General features: G+C 38.3%; 1 protein-coding gene and 2 long non-coding RNA genes across 3 annotated transcripts in view; 2 read left to right on the top strand and 1 right to left on the bottom strand.

The window, feature by feature from the left end:
* The window catches only part of LOC587952 (39S ribosomal protein L37, mitochondrial), a 30,653-nt gene extending 24,129 nt beyond the window's left edge, over window positions 1–6,524 (bottom strand). The window contains exons 1-2 of the mRNA XM_030978099.1: window positions 6,254–6,524; window positions 5,258–5,429 (exon numbers count right to left, since the gene is read on the bottom strand). Of these exons, the coding sequence (XP_030833959.1) occupies window positions 5,258–5,429; window positions 6,254–6,483 (402 nt within the window). The 5' untranslated portion in view covers window positions 6,484–6,524. The remainder of the gene's footprint in view (window positions 1–5,257; window positions 5,430–6,253) is intronic.
* On the top strand, window positions 2,346–4,656 carry LOC115921062. Its single transcript, XR_004062720.1, has 2 exons — window positions 2,346–3,977; window positions 4,567–4,656. It is a non-coding gene; the product is annotated as an uncharacterized LOC115921062 (long non-coding RNA).
* Window positions 6,525–14,421: 7,897 nt separating the features above from the next.
* LOC105442631 lies at window positions 14,422–17,543 on the top strand. The gene is made up of 4 exons (XR_004062899.1): window positions 14,422–14,849; window positions 15,407–15,499; window positions 16,294–16,398; window positions 17,343–17,543. It is a non-coding gene; the product is annotated as an uncharacterized LOC105442631 (long non-coding RNA).
* Window positions 17,544–17,805: the final 262 nt, after the last annotated feature.

Raw genomic sequence — 17,805 nt, forward strand, 5'->3', positions numbered from 1 at the left:
CTACGTGGACGATGGGCTAATATCTGTTCCTACCAAAGAAGAGGCCAAGAATCTGATCTCGAGAACCAGAGAGATGTGCAAGAAAGGAGGCCTCCACTTGCACAAATTCATCTCAAACACCCAAGAAGTGCTGGAAACAGTTCCGGAAGAGGATAGAGCAAAGGGCACTACCAAGACTAATCTCCTACAGGATAAGCTTCCTTTGCAGAAGGCACTTGGGGTGCAATGGTGTGTGGAATCTGACACGTTCCAATTCAGAGTCACACTCGATGACAGACCTCTAACCAGGCGCGGAATACTGTCAACCGTGATGTCGATCTATGACCCTATGGGATTACTAGCCCCGATTGTCTTACCTGGTAAGCAGATTCTGCAAGAGCTGTGTAAGATGTCTGCTGATTGGGACGACCCCCTGCCAGATCATCTCAGAGAAAGATGGGAGAAATGGACAACTGATCTGCATAATCTTGACTCCCTATCAATACAGAGATGCTACAAACCTGCAGACTTCGGTGAGGTTACGACCATGCAGATGCACCACTTCTCCGATGCTAGTTCCGAGGGATACGGCCAATGCTCATACATGAGAATTAAGAATGGAGAGGGAAGAGTCCACTGTATCCTGGTGATGGCAAAGTCCAGGATTGCCCCGCTCAAGGCAGTAACAATACCCCGTTTGGAACTATCAGCTGCCGTTGTTTCCATTAGGGTGAGCACATTTCTTCAGCGAGAGTTAGCCTTGGAGGACATTGAGCATATCTACTGGACAGACAGCAATGTGGTACTTGGATACATAAACAATGAATCGAAGCGGTTCCATGTGTTCGTAGCAAATAGGATCTGTGAGATCAGACAACACTCAGAATCATCGCAGTGGAAGCACGTTCGAACACAGGACAATCCAGCAGATGGAGCTTCCAGAGGGTTTACCGTTGACCAACTCATCACTTCGAACTGGTTCACTGGCCCAGATTTTCTATGGGAAGAGACGGTTCCTCGCGCTGATGATCAGGAGGAATTCGAGGTTTCACCAGGTGACCCCGAGGTGAAGAAGTCTATGGTGAACGCGACTGTAATGGGTGACTCCAAGTTTGATCTGAGTCGCCTAGACCGATTCCCGACATGGTATAGAGCAAAGAGGGCGATGGCTTATTGTCTGCTGTTCATCACAAGACTGAAACAACGTTGTCAAAGAAAACGTACAAGACAGGCAAATGATGACTCAACTTCCCAAGGCAAAGTCTCGGTGCAGAATCTACAACAGGCAGAAACTGAGATACTGAGACACGTCCAGAGTGAAGCCTTTGGGGAAGAAATAGAAATCCTGAAGTCAATCCAGAGGAAACAGGATCTGAATGACAGGCAGAGAAGACGTCAAATAAAGAAAGAAAGTCGTCTCCATGGACTTGACACTTTCCTGGATAAAAAGGGAATTCTAAGAGTTGGAGGAAGAATTCGAAGGGGAGACGACTCATATGACAGAAAGCATCCCCTGATTCTCCCACAAAGAAGCCACGTAACGGACCTTGTGATACGTCACTGTCATGAGTTGACTGCTCATCAAGGAAGAGGCATGACATTGAACCAGATAAGAGAGAATGGATTTTGGGTTCTTGGAAGCAGTAATCGAGTGGCCAATTTCATACGAAAATGTGTCATATGCAATAGGCTACGTAGTCCCGCACAAATACAGAAGATGTCTGATCTACCGTCTGACCGTGTGTTACCTGCAGCACCTTTCACTTACTGTGGCATCGACTGCTTTGGCCCATGGGTGATAAAGGAAGGTAGAAAGGAGATGAAGCGATATGGACTCCTCTTCACATGCATGCCTTCGAGAGCCGTGCATATTGAGACACTCAATAGTCTGACTACAGACTCATTCATTCAGGGATATCGTCGCTTTGCTGCTCTGAGGGGTCCAATACGTCAACTGAGATGCGACAGGGGAACGAACTTCGTTGGCGCAGAAGCAGAGTTAAGGAAAGCGTGGTCAGAAATGAATCACGAACATGTCAAAGGCACTCTAATGAAAGAAGGATGTGACTACGTACAGTTCACTTTCAACGTCCCCGCGGCAAGCCATATGGGTGGAGTATGGGAGCGCCAGATAAGATCTGCCAGGAGAGTGCTTGAAACTTTGCTGTATCAATCGAGTAGACAACTCAATGATGAATCACTGAGAACACTGATGTATGAAGCGGCTGCAATTGTCAATAGCAGGCCGCTGACTGTGACTGACCTGAACGACCCAACATATTTGGCTCCTCTTACGCCAAATCATCTCATAACCATGAAGTCGAAAGTCTTACTTCCTCCACCAGGCAATTTTCAGGACACTGATTTGTACTCCAGAAAGCGTTGGAGGAGGGTACAACATCTGATCAACGAGTTCTGGGATCGTTGGAGAAAGGAGTTTCTCCAGAACTTACAGACACGCCAGAAATGGACTCGGCCCCGACGGGATGCTAAGATTGGGGATATCGTCATCATGAAAGACGAGAACTTGCCACGAAATCAATGGTCCCTAGCAAGGATAAGCGAGGTCTTTCCTTCTACCGATGGACTCATTCGTAAAGTGAAGCTCGTAAAGGGTGACTCCGAACTTGACGACAGCGGTAAGCGTAAAGGACCTGTGAAAGAACTAGAGCGTCCGATACACAAACTGGTTTTGCTGCTTCCGCGTGAAGACCAGGACGGATTCCCGACCAAGGAGCCTTGAATACTGTAAGGTAATTAATATCCCTCACAAATAGGTTTTGATAGATTTAAGTAAATATAGAAGTCTGAACATAAGACTATCCAAAATTCGAATTACCCGCAAAATCTGAAAGTCTAGAATAAGACTAGTCAAATAATCTAATTGAAGTTTTAGAACCAAGAATATCTGTAATTGGTCTGTAACAAAGACTATGCTGGAACTGTAACTACAGACGCACATCAGCTGAAATGAAGTCTAATTGAACTGAGTAAACTCTTGAACTAATTGATCTGATTGAACAACAACAAGAACTCTTTTTGTGGATTGACGACATTTCCGAATGAGCTGTAATGACCTTTATTGCTGTTTGTTTTTTGTTCTCTGTTTGAAAAAATGTAATCTTATCAAATTGGAAGATCGAGCATATGACAACTATATTTGTAGAAAACGGAAATTAAGTTGATATACCTCATTTTATCGCATTAATTACCTTGCAAAAAATTACAATGTGATTGCACTTATAAGAATGTATTTAAAGGGTATTTCAGTTCAATTTCATCATTATGCTTGTATGTATTGTATACATGAATGAGCATTAGATGTGAACCTGAATTGAAACCCCCCTTTTGCAACGTAAATTCATGCAGAGTATTTGAACTGAGAGTTGATCCAGGTTATTTTCTCGATTTCTAAATCCAGTACTTGCAAATACAGCTAATTGCTAGTCATAAATGGTGAGTTGCAAGGTCTGAGTGTTTGAGACTCGCGGTTAAATTTAATTTAACTCAGATGCTGTAATAAGATACTTGGTACAAGCTCTGTACTAGAGATGAAGTAATCTCACGATACAATTTGAACTGTAAATCTTGAATAAAGATTTGTTTTCCTGCATGCGCAATTGATCATGTACGTTTCAAGATAAGTAGAAATTGAAATTTTGAGATGTAGATCTATATGTATACATATATTGATATATTTTGAACTATTAATGTTGATAAGGAACAAATAATCCAAGTCATTTCTATGAAGCTAAAAAGGGGTAAATTAATTATTAATTTAAAGGAGCCATGTTAATGTGATCGTTTATGAGAGTTAGTTTATCTGACAAAAAGGAGTATTCTGACTTACGTCATGGGCTGAAATAGCGCCATCTACGCTTTCCTAATTCCGACATAGCAGTAGCAACGAATTGGATGTTCGCACCGAAATCTTGTCCTAAATTACACCTGTTATTGATACGAAGCCAACCCGTTTGCAACAATAAGGAGGCAAGAAGGTTCGTTAATTCGATATATTAATGTATAACGAGTATAAATAGTATAAATAATGAGAAATGATGATATGAATGTAATCTAATATGCTTAAGTGATAATGAATGGTGTGTGTAGTATTAGTGTATGCACGGACACGTATGATACCGTATACGGCTGTAGGGGACGTTATATATATGCAAATTAGATGCACGTAAAACAGGTATACGATATATACGATATAGAGTGTAAGCTAGGGTGCTACGTAAGGCAATGTTAATTGTATGCACGTAAATAGGTATACGATATTAACGATACGAATGACGTGTCCGCTATAAGAAGGACGCAGTCATTGATATGCGTTATGCTAATAAGTCTTTGTGATTCAAACTATCTACCACGAATATTGGTCACGTGACTTGAGTGAAGGTATTGTTTATAGATAATTGCATATACACAAATGATAAGAGACAAAGAGAAGAAATTCATTTGTTATTAATCACTGCATTTAATAGGCGAACTGATGATATTATTTATACACATGTATTCGAAAATGCCTGTATGAACAATTACTTATAATCTGTTCTTTTTCTTTATCATGTTTTGTTCATACAGTTTTCACGGAGCAAGTGTGATGGAATTAGTTGACATAGAATAAATTAGCAAGTCAACCCTACTACGACTTTTCATTGACTGTTTCTTCACGCAGCAATGAAGGCATTAGAAAGAATTACCCATACAAGGTACATTTGGAACAGTTTAACACGCCAGAGGCGATAGCCCAGGTTATTTGGACTGTTTTGAAGGTACTGAGTGTTGGTAATTTTACTAATGCCCGAACAAAATGATGTGTATTATTTGTTTTAGAAGATTATTTTTTATTTGTTTTATAAAATGATGTTTTATAACATGATTTTACTAATGACCGGTCATTCTCCAAATGACGCATTAGGCAAAATAAATGCCTGGTGACGTGTACGCTCTCAACCAATCATTTGATTAGGATCCATGTCATCATCTTATAATAATTGATAGTCATCGATGGCTCATTCCCTGATACACAGGTGAAAGTCTTCTCACAAATTGTATTCGTGAAGCACCTTCATCACTTATTCTAAAATACACGAAGTAGGATGTCTCCATGTGTATAAGATCTGTGGATATTGGTGGGTCAAAGCTAATTACGAACTGGTCTATCGTAGATACAGAACGGGCATAAGCATAAAAAGGTCATGTGGGAATAGACTAATTGGGTATTAGACGAACACGTTGTAGACCAAATGGGAATTCACCACTCATTTTATACCTGTCCCTCTCCCATGAGTTTGCTCTTGGTCAGCCACAGGGCCTGGTTCACACCTTCCTCTAGCCGACACCGATGGTTGAAGATGTAGGTCTTCTCCTCGTGGTAGTGAGGGTTGTCCTCGTTCATGTGAACACGGTTCATGTACCTGGGATGGAAGTCTGCTATCTTCTCCCTGGAAAGGATGAAAGAAAATGTTTCTTATCCCATTGAAGACTGTTACACTTTGATATAAAGTGCCTCTTAAATATGTTTTAACAGGTCGAATCAATACCTCACCCTGTCAAAAAGTATATATATTATCGTGGTAGTGTAAGTTGTCTTTATTTACAGCAACACGATTCAGTAATCGAGGATGATAGTCTGCTATATTCTCCCTGGAAAGGATGAAAATAAATGCCTTTTTGACAGACTAAAGATTATTTTAAATAGGTTTTAAAGGGATCCAATGGATTACCCCTTGTAAGTGTTATGTGTTTTCTCATCATGGTAGCATTGGTCAAATTCAATCAAAGAAATACGACTCAAATACCTGGGATGACAGTCTGCTACCTTCATCCTGAATATAAGGAAAGGAAATAGTAATCTTTTTTTTAAAGGGGAACTAATACAACATGCATAAATGGGGATACACTGATGACACAGACACCGACTGCAAGTGTGGAACATCCATGCAATCTAAGTCCGCACTTATTAAGATGCCCACTCCTAGATGACCAATGCTGCCTGGAAGACCTAGTGGCAGCTAATGAGAAGGCTCTTCAGTGTGCAAGAGCCTGGCAGAACATTTGAGCACAGATGATGAAACGTAAGAAGAAGAAATATTTTTTAGAAGATATAGCATCATCCTGCACTGAGATAATTAAATGGTTCACAATTGAGCATGAAGGAAATCTAATCATAATAATCCAATCTCTGCTAGTTTCTCCCTGAACAGGAGCCTGCAGGTTAACATGTCATTCCGATGCAGAACATGTCTCATTGTTCCTTGAGACTTACTTTGTTGGTATGTTGTAGGGGCTTGGTAGATCTAACGTCTCATAAATCTTTCTCGCTGTCGTCTTCCTCTGCTCCTTGCCCCTCTCACGGATCTGCCTTTTCTTCTCCGGCCGATAACCCCGCACAAGAATCCATTTCTGGCCTGGAAGGATGAGGGGACCTGTCAGGAGTCTACTACCAGCTAGGCTGCTAGACTTGAGAAAAAGCCTAGTGGTCATGCTGGATGGCATGGTGTGATGTACAGTAGCGCTGCAAAGAAAAATCAAGCAATAATTAAGGTCAAAACTTCTCTTTAGAAAACCAGACCAGCCTACACTGTACAGTAAATTGTGAGTAAATTCAAGATCTAATAAATCCATTTTTAATTTTCTGTTTTGTGTTGTTTTAAAGGTACTATGTCCCATTTGCAGGCCAAAAAAATGAAAAATTTAAATTCCAACTGCATTTGAAAGATAATACTTATTTAGAATTTCCCTAAAAAAGGCGGGGCTTGAAAATGTCTTCAAGTGGGAAAATAATGACTATTAGTTGTCAAATCGACTTTAGGGCTATAGAGCCCAAAAGTAATAGTCTTGATTTTCAGACAATAAATCGAATGGTCATACGTTTTATGCTGCGCAAAGATTCAATCAGTTTAATACTTTAATCTTGGCCATCACAAGTAGTGGGTTATTGATGTAGACAAATGCTCATGTACCCTTTACAACTATTTTCATGTATGTTATTACCAAAGAAGAAAAAAGCCAGTCAGTCACTCAATAGTGTCTGACAGTGAAGTCTAGCAAGTAAACGGGTTTCCTTGCATAATTTGAATATGAGGACACTGCTAACGTTTAAATTTCACAGATAGGACATACATGACATATTCATAATTCCTGCAAAGTTCTACAGAATTTGAGGTTGGCTGCAAAAGGGACATAGTACCTTTAACTTTGTCCGTTAAAGAAGTCCGTTAAAGAATAAAGGTACATTTTAACATCCTGATACAGTCCTCTGTTCATCTGTTTTTCTTTAAAAATGAAAATTGATACTGAAACAGCAACTCCTTGACCCTAATTTTTCAAGATCTTTCTTTTGTTCAATCTTAACAGTCAAAATGGACTTCCATGATTTTAGTTAAAAGGGAAAATAACTGGAATAAAAGAGTTCTAAAGTTTGATTCTGTCTTAAGTTTTAAAATGGAATCCAATTTTAAAAAACTTGGCTTGAACATTGCAGCCACATTTCAAGTTAAGAAGTGGCTGCTCACCATGGCAGTGCCTAGGCTTTATTTAGTTTCAGTATTTTAAAAAGTAAAGTACAGTAAAGGAGGGGGTTTTCGGCCACTTAAGACAAAATCCTATTTTTTGGACCCTTTACTTCCTATTTATTATCATTTCTTGTTCAAATCATGAAGCAAATATTATTTTTTTTTTTTTTTAAAGAATCCCAGAAAAAAATCACGAATTGCCATGACAATATTCATTTCAATTTTCACTGTTTCGGAGTCAGTTATCGGCATAGCAAACCAGTTTTCGGCCGCATGTACAAAGTCAATAGGAAGCGCGCTCGCCCCATGCATTTCCGCGCTGATCTATAGTACTAGCGGGCGGAGCAGGTATCCCACGACGGAGCTCCCCGGAGCTCGCCATGCCGAAAACTAGTACTGCGGTGATCGGATATTGGAATCTGAATTAGACAGAGATATCGTGTGTGCGTTGCGGTGTCCGGCTGCATTGATTTAATTAATACATGCGGTGAGATACTTTTGAGCTTGCGACTAGCACAAAATCGGGCTATTAATCTGAAAAATGCATGAAATAAAACTCATTTTATGGTACCCAAATTTCTTACAGACACGCGTAAGATACTCAATTTTTCAGATTCGGGTAGCGGGACCGCCGATTACATCGCTAAAATGTGATATTTTAGGATATATTTTTCATTGCAAATGTGGTTCTTCAGTGACTCTGGCATGGTATGGTATGTGTGGGATATGTGATATGATATTATGCGATGTATTGGAAAGGGATTTTACCATGCATCCAACCAATCGGCCGAAAACTCTAAATTGAAGGAATGAAAACGCAATGCCGCCAACAATCAACATGAAAGTTGAAACATGCCAACAACTTAGAATTTAGCACCAGCAATCAACATTAACAAGCAGACCTAGATCTAGATCTACAAGCATACACTGTAAATGAGCACCCAAGTGCAATTCATCAGTATTCCATCTTTACTTATGGATCCTGCTGGGTATCGACGTACAAGAAGTCGAGAGCAAGTTACAAGCCGGTCGGCCGCCTGACCGACCGGCGCGGCGAGGGAGTCTCGGCATGAAACGTTCACTAAGCTACACTGACCCAATTTTCAATAGATGGGACACAAAAGGCTTTAGTTTGCTGATTTTCATTGCACTACTCACATAATCTACAGAACACTGCATGCATAATATGCCATAGCATTTGCATACGATACATTATTAATACAATCATACGTTTATTCATAAAAAGTAATGAAATTGGACTCTTACATGTACTGGCGATCTCGATCCTCAGCCAAAATCTTTACCCACGTTCCGGCTGATGTACCCTAAAATCGAAAATCGAAAAAGAAAAAAAAGGAGAAGAATAGGAACGATCGGTAAAAGAAGAGAAAGAAGAAGAAGAAGAAGAAGAAGAAGAAGAAGAAGAAGAAGAAGAAGAAGAAGAAGAAGAAGAAGAAGAAGAAGAAGAAGAAGAAGAAGAAGAAGAAGAAGAAGAAGAAGAAGAAGAAGAAGAAGAAGAAGAAGAAGAAGAAGAAGAAGAAGAAGAAGAAGAAGGAGAAGGAGAAGAAGAAGAAGAAGAAGAAGAAGAAGGAAAAGAAGAAGGAGGACGAGGAGGAAGAGAAAGAGGAAGAAAAGAAGATGAAGGTTATTTTGTAAATGCCCCTTTTCCTTCTCTCTCCCTATCCCCGCCCTCTCCCTCTCTCTAAATTGTCATGTATTCTAAAAATGCATTATATTAATAATATAATCATATCACAGCAGTCAGATAGCATAGAGCGGGTACAGCGTCGATCACTCAGGATGATATCATACCCTGATCAACCAGCACTATGAGGAACTCCTGAGCAGCTTCGGCATTCCCTCCCTTGCCAGGCGAAGGAGTGACTTACTTACCAACTTTGCCAAATCAATCCTTGTCTCCTCGCGACACCGTGATTTGCTTCCGGCTGAACGACAGCATCTCTCGCGAGGTGGACTTAGGAATTCTAACCACCTACACATTCCTTATGCAAGAACTGAACGATATAGAAAATCAAGTGTCCCCGCACTTGTCAAACTGGTCAATGCTCAGTTGTAGATCATCTATAGTAATGTGTCATACTTGTTTTTCTTCTCTTTTTTTAATAATATTGGAGTTATTGTTGTGTTACTTTGTTTAATTGAACTCAAGATCGATCCGAAATTCAAAATTCCGTGCACATTTATTGAGTGCTCTTCATTTTTCTTATAAAGTTGTTCTTAAACCACCGCGTATAATTCTGCTGCAATAACATAATTGTAACTCAACTCCAATTTAAAATTGAATGTGGAAACTCAACAATTATGAGAATTTGTGTATGCTCATGGGCACTATACATCACTTTTAATTTTATATGAAATGCTTTAATGATATATTCTTAATGTAATAATTCTATTCAACATAATTTGACCTTACCTGTCACACAACAGATACACCTGCATGTATATTTTTTCAGTCTATGGATCTCATGTTAACAATTGCAATATAATAATTTCCTCTCTCTCTCTCTCTCCCTCTCTCTCTCTCTCTCTCCTCACTCTCTCTCTCTCTCTCTCTCTCTCTCTCTCTCTCTCTCTATATATATATATATATTTAATAATTGTTTAATTTAAAGATTATTTGTACTTGCAATAACTGGTTCAACATTTATTATCATCCATCTATTATCATTTATTTATATATGTATATAACTTTAGGTATGAACAATAATTTTAACTTTATCTTTCATCATTTTTATTATACATTTATATGATTATTCCTGTTTGTATGCCCATTTTATGTAAACATTGCATTATTGGTCACTGGAATACTGCATTGTACATTATATTGATATTAATAAAAACCGAAATTGAATTGAAAAAAATTGAATTGAATTAAATATACCTTAAATCGAAGCTTGCACCTCACCGATACGCAGGTTAGCTCTAGATAATGCCCTACGGCTGATTAGCAGGCACATAGCCACGGGTCGGGGGGGGGGGGCACGTGCCCCTCAAATTTTTTTCCAAGATTGGTTGAACTTTTTTAGACCCCTCCCAGGACGTCGATCAATTACATGTATGTGCCTTCCCCCCCCCCCCCCCCACATCACACTCTGGCTACGGCCCTGCTGATTAGAGATAATGCACTCGAGTCTTTTTAACGAGTTCATTTGCGAAAAACGGGCTTATATTATAGACGACTGGCAGAAATGGGACTAACAATAAGCTAATAATGCATTATTTGGTTGGTAAAATATGAGAATCTCAAATGGGAAAATTAGTCGGTGCCTGTCCCATTTTGTATCATATTACAATTTTCCCGGGTCTGATTAGCTTTTTTCGTGACTGTTTAAAGGAGAACTGTAATTGTTCTGAGAGATCATTCTTGCCCATCAATCTTCAAGATCTCCCACCAAAGTGTATGAGAAAGGCATGAAGCAAGAATAAAATAAGTTTCTCAGCAAGACATGGGCATCGCCATTTTCTTGATTGCATGACGTAGGCCTACTAAATTTATGGATGCTTCCTTCCCAAGTGTTGTTGTCAAAGCATTTCATTCACCTGCTATGCAAATTGCATAAATAAGTTGGTGCTGATCTCGAGGGCGTAGGTGTCGCATAAAATGAATAGATTTTTCAAACGCTATGTTTATGTAATTTTAAAAATAATTAGAGTTACAATTTGTAATGTTACCCTATTATACATTTTCACCAAATGTAGTTTTTTCCTTCTCAGTTGTGATTTTCCTTTATTGAAAAGTAAAACTTTTGTTATGAAAGTCTTAGCTTGCCGCAACATGTACATCTCCGCTTGGTACATAACTTTTTCAAGAAAATGGCTGCGCCCATGTCATGCTAAATAAAAGGCATTAATCTTTATTTATATATCTCTTGTACACGTTCGTAAGATTCATTGTATATCAAAAGGCAGGAATTCATCTCGTTTTTTTCAGAATACCTACATTTAGGCCTAAAATGCCTTTGGGTGCCAAAACATGGGTCGGTCGGTCGGATTTTTTTTTTTTTTTTAACTTTTTTTTGTCGCCCTCTTTGGGCCGATATTTTTCAGATTTTAATGTTTTTTTGTTTCTTTTTTTTTTTCCCGCCCTCTTTTGGCTGATATTTCTCAGTTTTTAATGCTTTGATCCATTGATGTCCATTGATATCTTTTCCCCTCATAATCATCCATTGTGTGCACAAGTGAGAATTTTGGAACAATTTGATTTTATGCATTTATATCCCATCTAAAAAAAAAAAAATACATATTTTTGTATTCATTAATTAAAAAAAAAAAAAAAAAAAAAAAAAAAACGGTTTAAAAAAAAAGCTTTTTTAAAATGCCGGCCGTAGATTTTCAGATTTTTGGGTCGGTCGCAAAGGGCAATACAACAAGTTTTTATTTTAGGCCTTATTCTTGGGGTTAGATTTCCTTTAAGGATACTATGTCCCTTTTGCAGCCAACATCATATTCTGTAGAACTTTGCAGGAATTATGAATATGTCATGATGTCCTATCTGTGAAATTTTAACGTTAGCAGTGTCCTAATATTTAAATTATGCAGGGAAACCCGTTTACTTGATAGACTTCACTGTCAGACACTATTGAGTCACTACTGGCCTTTTTTCTTCTTTGGTAATAACATACATACAATGAGCTGTAAAGGATTTGTCTACATCAATAACCCACTTTTTGTAATGGCCAAAATTAAACTGACTGAATCTTTGCGCAGCATAAAACGTACGACCATTCGGTACAATGGTCTGAAAATCAGACTATTACTTACTGGCTCTATAGCTCTAGAGTCGATTCGACAACCAATAGTCGTTATTTTCCCACTTAAAGACATTTTCAAACTCCTTTTTTTTTAGGGAAGTTCTAAATTAGTATTATCTTTCAAATGTCGTTGGAATTTAACCTTTTCATTTTTATTTCTTTGGCCTACAAATGGGACAAATTTTACTATCAAAAAAGGGTCAACCTTAAAGATAAAGACCAGTTCTGGTCATGCGATTGCATTGTGAAAAAAACATTGTGGAATCGATCAGAAAAGGTTGATCATCTAGCATATAAGTATTGGTGTGTACTGCAAGGTTCTGGAATCGTCAAAATGATAAGAAATTTGGCCCAGTCTTCGTAAAGTTACAAGCACTGTACACGGAAATTTGAAAATTTGACATTTTTCTTCGTGGGGGGGGGGGGGGGATAAGGTCACCTTTTTTAGGTCAGCAATTGGCATAATTTTTTTTTTTTTAATAATAAAAAAAAACCAACAACCAAACCAAACCAAGGGGGGGGGGGGGGGTTCTCCAAAATACACACATAAAAATACCAAAGGAGGAGTTCACCCCCCCCCCCCCCTGCGTACGCGCCTGCATGGTAACATAGTATAAATATACTGGGCTAATAATATTCATGTATTACAATGTAATTGAAAGTTGTTTTTGACGTGCAATAGAATCATGTGTGGATTATTCTTTATGCCTCATTGTAAAGTGCGCACTTTTCAAACAAGGCTATTGAAATTGTTTTAGTCTGATTATCAAAAGCCTTTGCTATAATTCTGTTATGCATTTTTTTTATTTAGTCGTGATATAGAATAGATATGTTTGATATCTCACTTTTCGTCCCTAGCACCTATCCCCTCCCATTTGAAATTCAGACAAGAGAGAGAAATAGAGAGAGAGAGAGAGAGAGAGAGAGAATGAAAAAAGGGGTCCAAGGTTAGTTTCCCCCGTTATAGTGACTCGGTAACATTGTTGAAGGATGATGAAAAAATTGCGTAATTTTTGTGTGAAATGTTTCTTATTTTATTCCTTCTACTGTATTATCCCTCTTACATGCAACAAATCCTGAAAAAATTATTTAGGGTTTCCTTTGAAGGTGTCACTGTGCGACACCCTCTTACAGTTATTCTCCCAACCATTTTTGAATTCACCTGAAATGTAATTAAATTGTAATAATATCTCGTTGGGACTTGGGAGAATTAAGGATTCGATCAGATCAGTTTTTCCCAATTTTTATCGTTAATAATAGTCTGTTTTCACACGAATTTTCAGATTATCTTTAATTGTACATCCATGCAGCATTGAAGTCCGATACCTTAGCACCATTTCTCTCAGTCTTATCTGAACAATATGTTACCAAGTCCCTTTAATAAGCGAGTGTAAGACACGTTGCCGGTAGAGAGTGTTACTGGCACGTACCTTATAGAATTTGCCAATTAATAGTAATGTACTATCTCCTCGGCCCCGATCTCGTCATGTAACATGAATAGCAATGAATATTTCATCTGTCTTTGGAGACACCCTAGTCTCCGCTCACGACACATTTAATCTGGCAGATATTTTGTTCCTATAATGATTTCGCGCCATGCATTCCAATAGCGCGCGAAAAGTAGAACAGCGTTACTGCTATGAGGTGGTGGATGTGAATTTTGTTTATTCTTAAAGTTAACGAAGTTATTAAAAATCGGACGCAGTGTATGAAGCTGTGAATGTTGTATGTTTAATAATAGGTCAAGTGGCATTAAGCGTGGTTCCCGACACAAAATAGTGTGTGTTTGGTGGGGGAGGGGAGGGGGGGGGGGTCGTCTTACTTAGTGGATGATGATAGAGAACAAAGCCTCAAGGAAGAGTTTGAGATGGGGACTTTTTTTCTTCTTTTTTTCAAGTTGTTTCCCCCTTTGTTCCTTTCTGTTTTATTTCTCAGCCCCTCCCTCCCCTTTTGCTTTTCTATTGTCGGGGGGGGGGGGGGTATGCCCCAGTACCCTTGCCCCGTGTTCTGATCGTAGCTATAGTTTATATGCCACTGTTGAGGGCTGCGATGCTACGCTAAACAATATTGTTGCATAATATACGCCATTATGAATTGTCAGAGCGCGCATCATCAGCCACCTGTGAAGTTCAGATAATCTATTCTCATCTCATCCCTTGGTTTTAGTGCATCTTTAGTGCATCTTAAGGCTGGGGCGCGCGCCTCCGAATTTCTGTAATAAGCAATTGCTACTGTAGTTCCTGGAGATTAAGTAGCATATTTCACGGCCCATCGTCAAGGCTTGAACTTACGGTGGCGGAAATAATTGCATCTATCTTCCTCATGCAGGCGACAATAATGTGTTTCTGCTTTCGCGCTTCGCTTTGCCTTATACGTGGCGGATTCTTGACGCTTTAAACACCTATTGAGCAACATTGGTAACAACTTGTATCCGATATTGTGCTGTATCACTTTCGAGGAATACCCCGGTTGATTGTGGGATTCAATTAACTTTTTGGATGGTCATCTTCGAATACTGATACAGAAAGAGAAGCGAGTGATATTGAAATATTAGTCAACTGTGGAATCACACTCGGTAAGTATTGTTCTATATAACAAACTATAATTTCTTTTATATTTTGTATATAAATTATATACATATTTTGAGCTTTCTCATGAAATGTGTTCCTACTTATTGTAACAGCATGTGCCTATACTGGTCTTTTCCACATTTTAACAATTTTGTTGCTATTCCATCTATCTTTTTATGGTATTTGCTAGAAAAATAAACTATTTTTTAATGAAAAGAAGATGAAAAACGCATTTTTAGGCTATGGATTACAAGAATAGATGAAAATTATATTTTTGAGTTGAAATAGTCAAAAAACATATTTTCTGTCGTGCAGTTTTTTCTCTAACAATTTTTCGACTAGTTGATTTTTACTAGGGTGATGTCATTACATTTGTGTACATTTCTTCTTTATGTAGTTTTCTTATTTGACCATTTTAATACAATTATTTATATTTGGAAAGCTTTAATAATCATTTATGCTTGTCTTTTATAAAGCCAAAATTGATACTAATCTAAAACATTTCACGTATTATGAACGTTCTTATTTGCTTTACATTTGCAATAAAATATTTGCTTCCCAGTTTGCAGGACGATGGCTGCCATGGCTGTGTCTCTGTACATCTTGGTCGCTCATGTATGTTTTCATCTGAATCTCGCAGCAGCTAGGTTCATGTGTAAGTAAATTCTTCTTCCTTTTGTTATTTAGAGCATCTATAATAAAAAAAAAAATGATCCAAAATATTTCAAAAGAAGAATTTATGCAATATTAACCTGACTTGTTTGTGCAAAATTCTGTTAGATTGGACAGCATTCTGTGTATGCATATTGACGACAAAGTTTTATACAATTCCTTGAAGAAATCTGGAGAAAAAATTCTCAAGCAAAATTATTGAGCATCATCATTATGGTAGCAATTTTATCAATATATCCCACTAAGTATATCGTACAAAATTGTGGTTAATGATAGGCTTTTTTTTTCGTTTCTGAAATATTCTTTGCATAACGTTAACGACAATTTGAAGACATGATATTGTTATTGTTGATGATACAATCTATCACTTAATCAATCATAATCATATCCCTCGGATAGGACGTTAAATGGAGGCCCCGTGTAGAGAAGAGTCACTACCTTTGCACGTTAAGAACCCACTGCACTATTTGTATAAGAGTAGGGGGGAACCCCGGTGTAGTGGTCCACCTGCACCCCCCAGTACAAGTTAGCGTCATGCGGAATACCACCCTGCTGACTCCAAATTCAGAAGGTTCAGAAGGTAAGAAAGGGACATGAATGCTAGGTTGAGATAAATCCCATGTTTAGTTTCGGTTTTGTGGTGCGTTGATGCAAAGCCTTGGCCTTATATGACGTCTTGAAGTTGAGGCCCGTTGTTCATATGCCTTAGCCTTATTCTATTGGGTATAGATCTTGAACACTGGTGTTACCCATCTGCCTTCTTTTTTGAAATTTCAGGTGCAGAGCCTAAACACCAAGTCTTAAGTGTAGCCGAAGGAACTCCAATCACTTTACCGTGTATCTATAAAAACATCAGCACCAGCTCCAACGTCTATTGGTATGGTAAGTTGATTTGTAATTGAGTCTGCATAACTAAGTTTTCCACAGTACAATCCTATATATATATATATATATATATATATATATATAAATACTAAAATCATTTGAAATAAAAATCCCCGAGAATGCACTTCTTTAGTATAGTGAAGAAGTGAACTCTGAAGGATTTTTTTTCCTCAATTGTTTTTATTATTATTTGTATATTATCGTGACGGATGATTATCCAGATAGAATTATTTGTTCTATACAGTTCACAACTAAATCATTCATATCCTTTGTAAATTTGATGTTTTTTGTTTTTGTTGTTTTTCGTAAATCAAGAAAGGTGGACTGGTTGAATTGGGGCCTTTGTTTAATACTTTTAGATTCAAACTTTAATATGTCATATTATCAGAAACATAAATCTGGACATACTATTAATTGTTAACATACTTAACAGATTGCAAATCCTTGTTAAGGGTATGACAAATTTAGTTATTAGGATGCACAACTATTACAACTTCATGATTGTGGAGGTGTCGTTAAATAGTGCTTCATCCACTTGACTCTCAATCCCAGGGTTAAAGGTTCGAATCCCCTCCCGGCACTAAGGTCCTTTGGCCAGGCATTAATCCATTGATACTGCTTTTGCTTTTTGCTAGGTATTAACGAAAAGAAAATTCGTCTATGCTGACAAAAAATGAACATATTCACGCATATAATATAGAATTGAGAACGAAGTTAGAAAATTTAATTGACATCAGCTATTTTTATCTTTATGTTTTCTTTTGTCTTTTGTGTGTGTGTGTGTGTGTGTGTGTGTGTGTGTGCATAAAAGAAAGTGCTGCTAAGATTTTCATTTAGATGATACATCATACATCAAACTGCAGTTTTCATTTTACCTCATTTGTTCTTTCTCCATCTCACCCTTTTTCAATCTCTCTCTCTCTCTATATCTCTCTCTCTAGCCGGCGTTACTACCTTATATGCAAACGAGGAGCCTATAACCATATCGGAAAAATATTCGCTCGATTACCAGAAAGTTAGCCCTGCTTTAACAAAAAGCTCGAACCTAACGATTCTCTCCGCGCACAGAAATGATCCACTAAATTACACGTGTCAAGCCAGAGTGGGGAGTTGCAGAAAACAGGAGATTTTTACTGTCATCGTTAAATGTGAGTATACTAATCCAGGGGCGTCATTCAGTCTTCATGACAGGGCTAGGAAGAAGAGGGGGAAGGGGAAGGGGAAGGAAGGGGAGGGGAGATAGGGGGTTGAGGAGAAGGGAGGAGAAGGGGAGGGGCGGGAGGGCGGGGAGGGACGGTGGGGGAGGCGTAAGTGGTGGAGACTTGAGGGATGTTTCACCCCTGTTTTCTGACTAGTAGGTCTGATAATACACATGTATACAGAGATATAAATGTTCTTAATAGT

This window comes from Strongylocentrotus purpuratus, unplaced genomic scaffold, assembly GCF_000002235.5.
Source record: "Strongylocentrotus purpuratus isolate Spur 01 unplaced genomic scaffold, Spur_5.0 spur5_scaffold_1, whole genome shotgun sequence".
NCBI classification, from domain to species: Eukaryota; Metazoa; Echinodermata; class Echinoidea; order Camarodonta; family Strongylocentrotidae; genus Strongylocentrotus; species Strongylocentrotus purpuratus.